The sequence below is a fragment of the Indicator indicator genome, chromosome 24 (assembly GCF_027791375.1).
Source record: "Indicator indicator isolate 239-I01 chromosome 24, UM_Iind_1.1, whole genome shotgun sequence".
Taxonomy (NCBI): domain Eukaryota; kingdom Metazoa; phylum Chordata; class Aves; order Piciformes; family Indicatoridae; genus Indicator; species Indicator indicator.
Genome location: NC_072033.1, coordinates 503,243 through 518,717, shown reverse-complemented (window position 1 = coordinate 518,717; position 15,475 = coordinate 503,243). Strand labels below are relative to the sequence as shown.

The 15,475-nt window shown below is 50.7% G+C and overlaps 1 protein-coding gene across 2 annotated transcripts in view; it reads right to left on the bottom strand.

Annotated features, from left to right (window-relative positions):
- Positions 1-1,978: 1,978 nt before the first annotated feature.
- RALGAPB (Ral GTPase activating protein non-catalytic subunit beta) overlaps positions 1,979-15,475 on the bottom strand; it is a 77,187-nt gene continuing 63,690 nt past the window's right edge. For both annotated transcript variants that reach the window (XM_054392097.1, XM_054392098.1), the window contains exons 27-29: positions 4,291-4,369; positions 3,610-3,758; positions 1,979-2,603 (exon numbers count right to left, since the gene is read on the bottom strand). In XM_054392097.1, coding sequence (XP_054248072.1) covers positions 2,410-2,603; positions 3,610-3,758; positions 4,291-4,369 — 422 coding nt within the window. In that variant the 3' untranslated portion in view covers positions 1,979-2,409. The remainder of the gene's footprint in view (positions 2,604-3,609; positions 3,759-4,290; positions 4,370-15,475) is intronic.

The following is a 15,475-nucleotide window of genomic DNA, read 5'->3' as shown; positions in this document are numbered from 1 at the left end:
ACAGGTCTGCCAGGGGCCCTTGCTGCCATGACCAACACCCAGAGGGATGCAGGGTTCCAGTAACTGTGACAGGCTGGTGCTGAACTGCAGCCTCCTGGGGGGCTCAGCTGTCCTGAGCCAGCAGCGAGGGCCAGGTCCCAGCACTTCTGCTAACCCTGCCCTGGCTGGGTCCACAAAACAAGCCAAGCTTGTGACAAATGCTGCTCCCCAGCACTGGGACTAGCAGCCATGTCCCTCTTCCAGCAGCCCAGAGGGTACGTGGCTTCTCCTCTTCCTCCTGATGTGGGTGCTGCCAGCTGCGAGGGGAGCCTGGACACAGCCCCAGACCATTCCTCAGCTGATCACCCTCCTGCCTGGGCTATGCAGGGACTCTGCAGTGCTGCCCCAGACACCCCAAGGCGTGACAGAAGGAGCCTCTGCAGCCAGTGAGTGTGCCCATCACACACCAAGCCATGGCAAGTGTGTCCTGTCCTTATGTTACTGAGGGTGTGCAGACTGATGGTTGTTACACATGCATTGGTCATGCCTTTGAAATCAGTGGACTAAAATGTATTTGGCCATTAATTAGATCTCATAGGTACAAGGTGGCTAAATTTAGTGTCCGTGCGTTCAGTTGATACTGGCAAGAGTCTGGCAGAGGAATGAAGCTCTCCAGGCTTACCATCACAACTCTGCACTGCCTTGCAGCTCCTCCTGCCATTTACAGCCATCTTTGCAGTATGTGATTGGTCTGGGTCAGAACCCAGGGCTCCTGAGCTGAGAGGCTGGCATGCTTGTCCCCTGCAACAAACATCACCTGACCCCTCTGTGGTTGACATCCTGGAAGTCCTTTCACATCTATTTTCAGAGGCCTACTTCCATTAAATCTCTGTGAAAAGCCAGGCCCAAAGACAGCAGCAGACAGTGCCCTTGGCAGGGCAGCTGCAGTGAAATAATTCAGACTCAGTTCAGAACTGATGCAAACAGTAACCTTGAAATACCACAACTCTATCACTGATAGCTGTTACCGCAATGCATTTTAAAAGTCTAATAAACACTTTTGGAACAAGGTGAGAAGCTCCCAAACCCCTGCACACACTCAGACCTGGGCACTACCTGCTCACTGGAAAGAAGAGGATCCCAGGAGCTGCTGCCAGCCACCACAAACTGCCTCCATCCAGCAGCACCAGTGATGGTTCATTACTGCAGCACAGGCTGGCACCAGGAGCCCAGCACAGCTTCCCTCTGCCCAGCATTACACCTGCAGCTCTAAACATCTCCTTCCAGCCTCAATGTGTGAAAATCCAGAGCCTGGAACGGAAAGCAGAGCCAGGTGAGAGGGCACTGCCACTGCATAGCACCGAGAGCAGATCCTAGCCTGCTGCAAGCTGTGCCTCTAAAGGTGCCCTGCACGAAGGGGAAGGGAAGGGGCAAAGCCCTTTCTTTTCAAGCTGTTTTAGTCTGTTTAATAGCAGCTTCTGAGAAGTGTTGTAGAAGCTGAGAAAGCTGCTTATGCTATAAACACCAAGCAGAAGGCAGCCCCAGAACCATTTCAGTCCAATGGAAGGCAAGCAGGAGATGCTCACACTTGCTATGGAAACAGTGAGCAGGTGATGCAAGTGAATGAAGTAACTGCATTAAAAAAAAATTAAAAATCAAGCTACTAAAATTATTTGTGATGTTTTGTAACAGACCTGAAAGTCCTCACCTTGTTTTTGTCTAATCAAGAGCTCTACCCAGTAACAGCTTCTGTTGCACACTCAGGTCACTTCAGGTGCCGTTTGCTGTCAGCCTGACAAACCTCCTCTGTAGATGGACTCACTCCCAGCCACGGAGGGAACTGCAAGGTTCTGCACCTTGGCCTGATGTTTCTAAGAAATCTTCCTCCTCTTGCTTTTGGGACGCAAATTGGTTATGAACAGTGAGCGATCTTCTGTTGAGCTCTGGAAGGGGCTAAAGTGTCTCTTCAGTTCCTGAAGGGGCAGTTAATGCCCTGAAACAGACTCTCCTCAAAGGAAAGATCCTGCTACCTTCTCCTGTACCAGGTGGTATAGAGATGTCTGAAGGCAGGTTTGTCTGGAGTTTGTTTTCCGTCCTTATAGGCAGAGATGACTTTGTTTTGATTGTTCTGCTCTCCTAGAATGAGACACTTAACAGTTCCTAATTAGTCTGCAGTAGAAGGCTAGGAGCAGAGATTATGTTGCTAGCATCCAGGAAGACTGGAATTAAGTAATCTTCTGAGAGCAGTGAGTGAAGTGGATACCCCAGCTGCATGTTCTAGTTCACCTCTCGTCCCTCCCACACGCTACCTGCTGACTTGAATCGCATTTCCTGAATTCCAGAGGGCTGAGCAAATCGGTCGCTGTTGTTGACCTGCTTCCTTTACCGTAGCCACCAAGCTCTGATCTAGTTGTCTCGGCAGGATCTGACCTAGGGGTTGCAGTTCTGGAGCCCCACCTCCTGGAAGAGCGAGGTGTAAAACTCGGGCTCCAGCTGCCGGTTGCGGTACTTGTGGACGATGTCTGCGATCTTCTGTTTCCGGCGCACGTGGGGCGGGTTGTAGGAGTCGCTCTCCAGCCGCTTCCTGCGGCAGATGTTGATCACCGTCTGCCGCACCAGAAACCCTGCCGGGGAGCGGTGGGGCCGAGGTCAGACAAAACCCAGCCTCTGCCCCTCGGCTGCCTGCACAGCTACAGGCAGCTCTGGGTTCTGTCCCATCTGCAACCCCGGGGGACCTCAGCACCACCAAGTGAAGAACTTGGCTTCCTGAGTAGCTGCTGCCAGACAACCAATGGTCCCCAGGCCTGTGAGGGGACACTGCTGTGAACCATGAGCAAGAAAGGGGCTAAGACAGTGGGAACCTCACCTGGTTGGAGGAGGGGGAGAGATTCCTCTGCTTTGCCAGAGCCAAGCAGCTACCTATAGCAATACGATCAGGACTCAGGTGGGGAAGCACCCAGGACAGCCAGTACACAAACTGAGAGCTAGGGCCCCAGGGGACACCATGGGAGGGCCGTGCCTGCCTGGCTGTGTACAAGGATCCTAACGTTTGCATCTTCATTCTGCTCTGCCTTGTGAATTGCTCTCCCTGGGAGAGACTTCAGGGGCTATAGTGGCACAGAGAGCAAGCCGGAACCAGTGCCCACCCAGGAGCACAGGCCAAGGCAGGCAGCACACAGCTGACAGCCCGTGAAGTGTTTCTGCTCAATACAAAGACCCTCAGCTGCTGCAGCATCTGAGCACTGCCCACTGCCTAAAACAGAAGGCACAGGGCAAGAAGCACAGGCCAAAGATCCAGCAGTGCCCTCTGGCAGTCAGCCAGCACCAGCCCCTTGGCTCTCACTGCTACACACCAGAGGCACATTTCTGACCTCTCTTATCCAAACAGCAGGCATTTGCCTTTTCCTTCCACCACTACCAGTTCCAGCCCTCCAACTCCTCCCCACCATGCTGGCAGGGCAGCCTGGCTTGGCCACCAGCCAAGTGCTGATCACCTGTTCCATCTGCTGCTGCTGCCAAAGGTGTGTGTTTACTTTCTGCCAGGCCCAGTGAAGGGTTCCAGGCCATGCTTTTGCAGACTATTATGTTTCTAAAAAAACTAATAACACCCAGAGATGTCCTCTGGCTTACCTAGTGCTCTCCTGCTGACTATCATCCCATCCACCAGTGGGATAACCATGTTGAATTTCCCAGTTGCTCCTTGCAGTTTTATCCTGAACAAGCCAGTGTTTAAAGGATGGATGAAGATCACAGGAACTTCCTTCTCAGGAGTGGTAGATCTTAAGGGAAAACCGACAGCTGTTCAATCAGTTTTACAGCATTGTTTCAATCAATCTACAGTTGACAAATGACCTCTTTAAGGGCTGAAAGGATGTCCTTGGAGTGAACCAGCAGCACTCCTTAGCACTTCCTCTGGACTCCAGAGGGTTCTATCAGCTGTACTGCTTCCATGAACTTCTGCCACCTCAGAGCTGGAGAGTCCTGCAGACAGGGTCTTAAGCCTCACAACACAAATGCAGTGTTTTAACTGCCTCACAAGGGAGTAAATCAGGAGGGAGGCTAATCACAGACTCAAAATGAATTCTGTTCCTTAATTTATGTTTCAAGTGCAGTGATAGGAAAAGCTCTTTCCTTTTCCCAGTAAAACAAATCCACTGAGGAAACTCAATCTGTCTTTTTTAACTGACTGCCTAGAGTTTGCAGGGCTGTGAAAGCTTAAGAATGCAAACAGTTTGAGTCATGACTTCTGAAGTGCAGCCTGAGCTGCTGTCCTGAAGAAAGCAGAAGAGCAGCTCTCAGGAGCAGCCTTACCTTAGGGAAGTGCTGCTGTTGGCTGTGGTTTCCACACCAGTGCTGGTCTCAGACACCAGATCAGGGAGAGGGAAGTTTTCTGTAAGGAGAGGATGCACTGAACAAAGTTGTTGTTTGTGTTGGTTTTGTACAAAGGAAGATTACCTATGGTCAAACCCTTGCAGTGCTCAACACTGACACCACTGCTGCTGTCATACTGACAGCAGTGAACAGGTTTGGTTTTAAGCTTAGCATTCACAGGGTATGCAGAAACACCTCAGCCAATCCTGAGCTCAACACAGCAGGTAATGCATGGCCCAGACCCTTAATTCTCTCAGTCCCAAAGGTTAAAATCTCTACAGGAACAGTGCAAGCAGGAAGGAGGTGAAGTACTTCAATCACAAATTATTCAAATTATTATTCAACATCATCTTCACCTGCCCACAAGGCATCAGCCTCAAGAAGAGTGCTGGCAGTTTCAAACCACACCACATCCTCTGTGCCCTTCAGCCCTGCTTCAAACAGCAGCCCTCAACTCCAAGCTCTGTAGATCCTCACCACAACCTAAAACTCTGGTAACAAGCAACTGGAAAATTAAGGTGCAGGAAGTAGAAACTTGGATCCCTGGAAAGGAATGTGACACTTCCCATGACCTTCCTTAGGGGCAGAACTGAAAGAGACGTTGAGAATCATCCACAAAAAATGCATTTTAGACAGCAAGACAGTGCCGGTGCCTCCTCCAGCAGGAAGGATTGAGAGCCCCTTTGACATCAGAGCTGGGACATTATGAGTACACAAAAGCTGAAGCTAGCAGAGCGAGAGCATGGAAGGCCCTGGAAGTACTTCAAGATGCAGCAAGAGGGAAGGCAGACAGCTGGCACAAGGGCAACAGCCTAGACTACAAAGTGACAGCTTAGCCACTGCCCAGGATCAAAGACATACCAGAAGCATAGGCAGAGGCATCAGGCAAAGCCTCTGGGCTAGGAGCCACTCTCAAAAGCCCTTCCATGCCCCTTTCCCCCTCGAGTCCAACTGCCACAGTTACTGAGGATCACAAACTCATTTCTTGATCTCCAGACTCAAGAGCTTTGGGAGATTCCTACAGCTGCTGAAAGAAGCAGCCAAGCAGAAACATGCATGTGTAGCACAGTTGCTGCTTCTGCAGAGCTGGCTTTGGCTGCCACCCAAGAAAGAAGTAGGTCAGGGACACCAGTTTGGGAACTGAAGCAGCTGAGAGACTCCTGTAGCTAAGGGAACACCTTCTGGGCCAACATCTGGATAAGGAAGTGATGCTGCAGAACCTGATGTCCACCTCTTGATCCGAGCGAAGCTCTGAAGGATGTGCTGTAGGCAAGGTAGGCATCTCAAGAGTTTACACCTACACTTTGCAGGAAGCTTCATCTTGATGACTCCATCATCTTGATGGCTGCTTTCTTCTGGGAGGAGCTAAGGGCTTAATTAAGGTCCACTCTTACTGCCAGAATGGGAACCAGGATTAGAAATCAAAACCAGAACTAAGTATTCGCTACTGGCCCAGTGTCACAGCCTCTGCTGGGCTGGGTCAGTACGGAAGGGCTCTCACACAGCACTGAGCACTGCTTGATTGATTTCACCTTAAAGAAACTGATCCTAAAAGGTCTCTTCTAAACAAAATGATTCCATGATAAAGCCAGGTCCTGGCTTAGAACCAGCATACAAGAAGCTCTTGGGGACAAAGAGTGGCCAAGATGGGCAAAGCTGGGTCTCTCCTAGGTCAGCCAGTACCCACAGTCAGAGAGGAGCTCAGACACATGAAGTTGTATGAGGAGCAGGACCCTGCCTGAACAAAGGTACAGAAAAGAAGCTGGACTGCATATCACAAAGGAGGATCAGGATAGGTTTGGGGGCTGGGATGTTAGAAAGCCGCATAGGGAAAAGGAACCTGGAGGTCCTGGTGGACAGAAGGATGCTCACAAGCCAGCAATGTACTCTTGTGGCCAAGAAGGCCAAGGGCATCCTGAGGTGGGTTAGAAGGTGTGCTGGGGCACACTCATCCTGGATGGGGCTGAGAAGAACCCAGCCCCAGGTGGACAAAAGACATTTAATCTGGGGAGGGCTTTAGCCCCTCCGCTGCTGGGAGAAGGTGGTCCCCTGACTCAGAGGTGGTCTATTCCACTTCCCCTTCCTGTCCAGCAAGCCTATAAAAGGGGGGATATCTTGCTGCTCTGCCCTTTTTTCCTGCCTCGTCTGCTCGAGAGGACTTCCTGCTGCTGTTGCTGTCACTGTCTCCTGCACCGGACCATGTGGCTGGAGCCCTTTCTCTCTCTCAGCTGAATCCACCGACATCCAGGGGAACACAAGGCCATCCAGGCTTGGTTTTGTATATATTTTTTCCCACTTACCCTCATCCCTCACCTTCTGTGAACCCCCCCCTATTACTGATATATATATATAAACAATTATTTTTTTTCCTTTCCCTTTTGTGAAAAAAGAAAAAATTTACTCCTCCTACTTCCAAACCGACTTCAGAATATTTCTTTCACAATTTTTTTTTCCTTTTCCCCTACCTTTTTTTTTTCCTTTCTTCTCTCTCTCCACCCTGCCAAGGAAAAAGGGAGAAGGGCTGGGGGAGGAATTTATATCTATTATCATCTGAGCTCCTAAACTCAAAGCTCAAACTACCACAATATTTCTTTCGGCGCTTCCAACGTGAGGCTTGGGAAATAATATTTTTTTTTCTTTTGCTTGAAAATAACACCTGATTGGGAAAGAAGGGTTTGGAAGTAGAGATAGTAGTTTTACAGACTCTTATGATTCAAGTTTTTGGATGGGCTGTTGGCTGGATCTTTTGGACACATGTGTATAAACTACTGACTTACCATGTGCTTTGGTTAATTATAGAGATGCTGCTTGACTGGATAAAAACTCTGCCAATGCAGTTTTGCATGTACCTCTTGAATTCCATCAATCTTACTGGCGGTGGGCACTTCTCAGACTTTTCTGACATAAAGAATTTCTCTGAAACCTATTATGAAACTAAACGTGTGGATAAAAATATTGCTGAAGGAGAATGGGACTATGTAAAAATATGTTCTGTAGGCTTAAATGTAATCTTGATAATCATGCTCTGGCCACCTGGGGAAGGGGGTGCCCCAACCCATTAAGAGCTATCTGTGGAGGGACAATGGGTTTAGGGAATTCTTTTGTAAGCCTTAATGGCCCAAAGGCTGAGAGCTGTAAGCACTGCAGGCACTGTGATAATGTTTATGAAAACAGGAGGGAGGGGTCTGGCTGCTGTGAATGCTGTCCAGCCCGATGGAGGCTGGCCAAACCTGAGGCCCAGCCCCGAGGGTCTGACCCCCCACCAACAGCTTCACACATAACCCCTGATGCTCCTCCACCTGTAGTTTCCTTAGCACCAGTTACCACACGCAGGAAAAAGATGCAAAAATCAGCTCCAAATACGGATGGTGAAGAAGGCACCTCAGCAGGACCCAGCACAACTCAGAACCCACCAGCAGATGGAGAGGACTCAGATCAGGAGATCATAACCATCACATCTCTGCCCAGAAAAGAATTAAGGCAAACTTGTCTGGACTATGCACGGAGAGAGGGTGAGACAATACTAAACTGGACCCTAAAATGTTGGGATGAGGGTGCAGAAACTGTAGATCTAGATAAGAGGGAGGCAAAGCTTCTAGACTCCCTGTCTCATGATGCTGGTTTGGATAAAGAATTAGCAAAACTCGATGGAACACACACTCTCTGGGCTCGGATTACTAATGCTATAAAGCGCAGGTACCCTACCAGAGAGGATTTGCCTTGGGCCCCAATTAAATGGACGGCTATGGAACAGGGCATTCAGTACCTGAGACAGATGGCTGTGCTGGAGATCATCTATGGAAATGGCCAGCTCCCCTTGGACCCAGATCAGGTGTCCATGAAACAGTCCTTAGTAAAGAAACTCACCCAGGGTGCCCCTCAAAGATATGCACACACACTAGGAGGGATGCTTCTGACTGGACAGGATGAAGTACTAAAACTGTGGGTGAGTTTGCTAGTGACCTGAGGGAATATGAGGACAGTGTCAGTCACATGCCCGTAATCTCAGCCATAGAGGCTATGACTAAAGACATCATCAAAGAGATTAAGGCCTCCAAGCCTGAACTGAAGGAAGGGGATGACACCTTTTCTCTCCCTTCACCTTCTCCATCAGAATGGATCCATGTTTCAGCCATCAGGAATAAACGTCATTCTCCTCCCCCTAGGAAATCACCCCAAGCTAATCAGGGGATGTCAAGGGTGGCTCTGTGGAGAGCTCTCTGTGACCATGGGGAAAACATGAACCGCTGGGATGGCCAACCCACCTCTGCACTCTGGGCCCGAGTACGGGAACTGCAAGGTGGCCCCAATGGGAATAACTCGCCCAGGAGAAGGGCAGCCCCAGTTTCCCAGGGTGGTTCCTCCCGTTCAAGAGACCTTTCTCCCAGTAACACAGGGCCCTGTGACAAATGCGGGCATCGCCGCCAGCATTAGAGGTGCCCTGCCTCCAGCCAGGCGGAGGTCAGGGACAACAGAGTGTACTGGGATGTGTTTGTGAAATGGCCTGGCACTTCGGAAGCCCTGAAGTACCGAGCTCTGGTGGACACAGGGGCCCAATGCACCCTAATACCATCAAGCTACAGAGGGACCGAGCCCATAACCATTCAAGGGGTCACAGGGGGCTCACAAGATCTGACTGTACTGCAGGCTGAGATAAGCCTGACTGGGAATGAGTGGGGAAAGCACACCATAGTGACTGGTCCAGATGCACCTTGCATTCTTGGCATTGACTTTCTGCGGGAGGGATGTTTTAAGGACCCTAAGGGGCACAAGTGGGCATTTGGGGTAGCAGCTGTAGGGACTGCAGACAAGGAACAGCTGTCTGCCATGCCTGAGCTGTCAGGTGACTCCTCCGTAGTTGGCAGCCATAAAGTGCAGGATTTGAAGTTACCAATTGCTTCTCACATAGTGCATCGCAGGCAATACAGGACCAACTGAGACTCTCTGCACCCCATACATCACTGGTTCGATGACTGGAGAGCCAGAAGGTCATCAGCAAAGCTCATTCACCCTTCAACAGCCCAATGTGGCCAGTGGGGAAGGCAAACGGGGAATGGAGATTGACTGTGGACTACCGTGGCCTGAATGAAGTGACTCCTCCGATGAGTGCTGCTGTGCCAGACATGTTGGAGCTCCAGTACGAACTGGAATCGAAGGCAGCCAACTGGTATGCCACAATAGACATTGCTAAGGCTTTCTTCTCCATTCCCATTGCAGAAGAATGTAGGCCACAGTTTGCTTTCACCTGGAGAGGTGTCCAATATCAATGGAATCATCTCCCCCAGGGGTGGAAACACAGTTCCACCATCTGCCATGAAGTGATCCAAACTGTACTGGAGAAGGGTGGAGCCCCTGAGCACCTGCAGTTCATTGATGACATCATTGTATGGGGTGAGACAGCAGAGGAGGTCTATGAGAAGGGTAAGAGGATAATCGATATCCTGTTGGAGGCTGGCTTTGCCATAAAGAGAAGCAAGGTAAAAGGGCCTGCCAGAGAGATCCAGTTTATGGGAGTTCGATGGCAAGGATGGCCGTCGCCACATCCCTCAGGATGTGGTGAATAAGGTAGCCACTATGGTGCAACCCACTAGTAAGAGACAGACACAATCCTTCTTGGGGCTTGTGGGCTTCTGGAAAATGCACATTCCTGGGTACAGTCAAATAGTGAAACCCCTCTTCCATGTTACACGGAAGAAAAATAGTTTTGTGTGGGGATCTGAGCAACAGGTAGCATTTGACCAGATAAAATGAGAAGTGGTCCATGCTATGGCTCTGGGACCTGTTCGAACTGGGCCAGAGATCAAGAATGTGCTGTATACTGCGGCTGGTGAGAGTGGTCCTACATGGAGTTTGTGGCAGAAAGCTCCTGGTGAGACAAGGGGCAGGCCCCTAGGTTTCTGGAGTAAGGGGTACAAAGGTTCTGAGGCCAACTACACTGCAACAGAAAAGGAGATCCTAGCTGCCTATGAGGGAGTCCGAGCTGCTTCTGAGGTAATTGGGACTGATTCACCACTCCTTTTAGCTCCAAGGCTTCCAGTCCTGACTTGGATGTTTAAAGGGATGGGCTCAACCCCACATCATGCCACAGATGCCACCTGGAGTAAATGGATGGCCCTGATAACTCAGCAAGCTCGAATGGGGAACTTTGAACGCCCTGGCATAGTAGAAGTGATCACCAACTGGCCAGAGGATGCTGACTTTGGGATGCCACCAGAGAAAACAGTGACCTGTGCTGAGGAGGCTCCCCCATATAATGACCTCCCTGATAATGAAAAGGGCTATGCTCTATTCACAGATGGATCTTGCCGTCTTGTAGGGAGCAAGCGGAGATGGAAGGCAGCTGTCTGGAGCCCAACAAGGCAAGTGGCAGAAGCAAGGGATGGAGAAGGCGAATCCAGTCAGTATGCAGAGGTAAAAGCTGTCCAGCTGGCCCTGGATATAGCAAAACGGGAGAACTGGCCGGTGCTTTACCTATATACTGACTCCTGGATGGTGGCAAATGCCTTATGGGGGTGGCTGAAGGAATGGAAGAACGGATGGCAGAGGAAATGAAAGGCTATCTGGGCTGCAGACCTGTGACAAGACATCGCTGCCCATCTGGACAGGCTGCCAATAAAGGTACGGCACATCAATGCACACATTCCCAAAAGCAGAGCCACTGAGGAACACCAGCACAACCACCAAGCAGATCTGGCTGCTAAAATCTCCCAGATAGACTTGGACTGGGAACACAAGGGTGAGCTATTCCTAGCTCACTGGGCCCAAGACACTTCAGGTTACCAAGGGAGAGATGCCACATACCGGTGGGCTCGGGACAGGTCAGTGGACATATCCATGGAAGCCATCTCCCAGGTTATTCATGAGTGTGACATCTGTGCTGCCATAAAACAGGCTAAGCGCATGAAACCTTTGTGGTATGGGGGGAAATGGTCAAAGTATAAGTACGGAGAGGCCTGGCAGATCGACTACATCACCCTTCCTCAATCTCACAGTGGCAAGCAGTACGTACTGACCATGGTGGAGGCGAGTACAGGGGGGCTGGAAACCTACCCAGTACCTCAAGCCACTGCCCGCAACACCATCCTGGGCCTGGAGAGACACGTCCTGTGGAGACACGGCACCCCAGAGAGGATCGAGTTGGACAATGGAACCCACTTCAAGAACCATCTCACAAGGGACTGGGCAAAGGAACATGGGATTGAATGCATTTACCATATCCATATCATGCACCAGCTGCAGGGAAGGTTGAACGCTACAATGGCTTGTTGAAGACCACTCTAAAAGCCATGGGGGGTGGAACCTTTAGGAACTGGGAAAGACATCTAGCTCAGGCCACTTGGTTAGTGAATAGCAGAGGGTCTGTAAACCAAGCTGGTCCTGCCCAGTCCAATCTGCTGCAAACAGTGGATGGAGATGGAGTTCCTGTGATCAATGAGAAAAACCTACTAGGAAAATCAGTATGGGTTTTCCCTGCTGTTGGTGGGGGCAAACCAACCCGAGGGGTGGTCTCTGCTGAGGGGCCTGGTCACACATACTGGGTCATGCTAGAGACTGGGGATATTCAATGTGTGCCACAACGAAACGTGACGTTGGCTGAAAAGGTATAGCCTCTGAAGGTAACACCAATTAATGCAATCTAATCATTGTATAATAGTTATAAGTCACTGTAAGTTTTCTCTCCTAGTTTGATAACAACCTGGTGTCCAGGATCCAGCATGAACCCACTGCACACAAGCATCAGCTCAAAAGGACTTCTGCATCATCTCGCCTACACCTGCTCCTGCTTCCCATACAGCAATAGACTGTTCCTGACTCCCCTTCAGAGGTGAAGATGGTTTCCTGTTCTCTCTTATTCTTCCCCACGTTCCTGCCCAGCTCAAGCACCACCTGCATCAACTGGCACCTGAGAGAGAGACTGCCCTGAGAGAGAGAGAGACAGCCGGGATAAAGAGGGACTGCCCTGAGAGAGACACAGCCAGGATAAAGAGAGACTGCCCTGAGAGAGAGAGACACAGCCAGCATAAAGATGAACATGAACTCTAATACCACAGCTCATGACTGGATAAAGAAACTGTGACAGGAAAGTGGAAGTGAAATAGAAGGGGTGGACTGTGCTGGGGCACACCCATCCTGGATGGGGCTGAGAAGAATCCAGCCACAGGTGGACAAAAGGAATTTAATCTGGGGAGGGCTTGGCCCCTCCCCTGCTGGGAGAAGGTGGTCCCCTGACTCAGAGGTGGTCTATTCCACTTCCCCTTCCTGTCCAGCAAGCCTATAAAAGGGGGGATATCTTGCTGCTTTGCCCTTTTTTCCTGCCTCGTCTGCTCGAGAGGACTTCCTGCTGCTGTTGCTGTCACTGTCTCCTGCACCGGACCACGTGGCTGGAGCCCTTTCTCTCTCCCAACTGAATCCACCGACATCCAGGGGAACACAAGGCCATCCAGGCTTGGATTTGTATATATTTTTTCCCACTTACCCTCATCCCTCACCTTCTGTGAACCCCCCCCCTTACTGATATATATATATATATATATGTAAAAAATTATTTTTTTCCTTTCCTTTTTGTGAAAAAAGAAAAAATTTACTCCTCCTACTTCCAAACCGACTTCAGAATATTTCTTTCACAATTTTTTTTTTCCTTTTCCCCTACCCTTTTTTTTTTTCCTTTCTTCTCTCTCTCCACCCTGCCGAGGAAAAAGGGAGAGGGGCAGGGGGAGGAATTTATATCTATTATCATTTGAGCTCCTAAACTCAAAGCTCAAACTACCACAGAAGGGCTGTGGTATCACAGTGCCACAGTACATTAGAGGTTGGAAGGGACCTCAAGAATCATCCAGTCCAACCCACCTGCCAAAGCCGGGTCACCCAAGGCAGTCTGCACAGGAATGCATCCAGGTGGGTTTGGAAAGTTTCCAGAGAAGGAGACTCCACAATCCCCCTGGGGAGCCTGTTCCAGTGCTCTCTCACCCTCCCTGTAAAGAAGTTTCTCCTCATGTTGAGGTGAAATCTTCTCTGTTCAGGTTTGAACCCATTGTTCCTTGGCCTATCACTGTGCACCACCCAAAAGAGCCTGGCCCCCTCCACTTGCCCCCCACCCCTCAGATATTTATAGACACTGATCAGATCCCCTCTCAGTCTTCTCAAGACTAAACAGCCCCAGGGCTCTCAGTCTCTCTTCACAGGGGAGATGCTCAAGTCCCCAGATCATCCTTGTGGCTCTCCCTTGGACTCTCTCCAGCAGGTCCCTGTCTCTCTTGAACTGGGAGGCCCAAAACTGGACACAATATTCCAGATGTGGTCTCAACAGGGCAGAGTAGAGAGGTAGAAGAACTTCCCTAGCCCTGCTGGACACCTTTCTTGATACATCCCAGGATCCCAATGGCTGTCTTGGCCACAAGGGCACATTCTTGTTCCATAGAGAACTTGCTGCCCACCAGCACTCCAAGGTCTTTCTCCATGGAGCTGCTCTCCAGCAGGACAGCCTCTAACCTGTCCTGGTGCCTGCTGTTATTCCTCCCCAGATGCAGGACCCTGCACTTGTCCTTATTGACCTTCCTGAGGTTTGCCTGCAGCCAGCTCTCAGCCTGTCCAGGTCACGCTGGATGGCAGCACAGCCTGAGGGGTGTCAGCCCCCCCAGTTTTGTATTATCAGGAACTTGCTCAATGCCCTCAGCCAGGTTGTTGATAAAGATATTGAACAAAACTGGGCCCAGGACTGATCCCTGGGGAACACCACTGGCCACAGGCCTCCAAGCTGACTCTGTGCCACTGCTGACAGCCCTCTTTGCTCTGTTGTGGAGCCAGTTTGCAACCCACCCCCCTGACAGCCATCTATGGCACATCTCAGCCTCCACTCTTTATTGGACGTGGAGGGTAACATTGTAACTAAGGATGAGGAGAAGGCTGAGATTCTAAATACCTTCTTTGCCTCCATTTTCAACAGTAAGGCAGGAGGACTTCAGGATAACTGGCCTCCTGAGCTGGTTGATGGGGTCAAGGAGCAGTGTTGTACTCCTGAAATCCATGTGGAATTAGTTTGAGACTTGTTGAGTCACTTGGATATTCACAAGTCCATGGGACCTGATAGGATTCATCCTAGGGTGCTGAAAGAGCTGGCAGATGAGCTGGCCAAGCCTCTCTCCATCATTTTCCACCAGTCCTGGCTCACTGCAGAGGTCCCAGAAGACTGGAATCTGGCCAATGTGACACCTATCCACAAGAAGGGACGGACAGAAGAACCTGGGAACTACAGGCCTGTCAGCCTGACCTCAGTGCCAGGGAAAATCATGGACCAGATTGTCTTGGGGGCAATCACTGCGCACCTGAAGGATGGCCAAGGAATCAGGCCCAGCCAACATGGATTTAGGAAGGGCAGGTCCTGCCTCACCAACCTGATCTCCTTCTATGATCAGGTGACCAGCCTGGTGGACGTGGGAAAGGCTGTGGATGTAGTCTGCCTGGACTTCAGCAAGGCCTTTGACACTGTCCCCCACAGCAAACTCCTGGCCAAGCTGTCAGCCTGTGGCTTGGACAGCAGCACTCTGCGCTGGGTTAGGAACTGGCTGGAGGGCAGAGCCCAGAGAGTGGTGGTGAATGGTGCCACATCCAGCTGGCAGCCTGTCACTAGTGGTGTCCCCCAGGGATCAGTGCTGGGCCCCATCCTGTTCAATATCTTTATTGATGATCTGGATGAGGGGATTGAGTCCATCATCAGTAAATTTGCAGATGACACCAAGCTGGGAGCAGATGTTGATCTGTTAGAAGGTAGAAGGGCTCTGCAGAGGGACCTTGACAGGCTGGACAGATGGGCAGAGTCCAACATGATGGCATTCAACAAATTCAAGTGCCAGGTGCTCCACTTTGGCCACAACAACCCCATGCAGAGCTACAGGCTGGGGTCAGAGTGGCTGGAGAGCAGCCAGGTGGAAAGGGACCTGGGGGTACTGGTTGACAGGCGCCTGAACATGAGCCAGCAGTGTGCCCAGGTGGCCAAGAGAGCCAATGGCATCCTGGCCTGCATCAGGAATAGTGTGGCCAGCAGGAGCAGGGAGGTCATTGTACCCCTGTACACAGCACTGGTTAGGCCACACCTTGAGTACTGTGTCCAGTTGTGGGACCCTCAGTT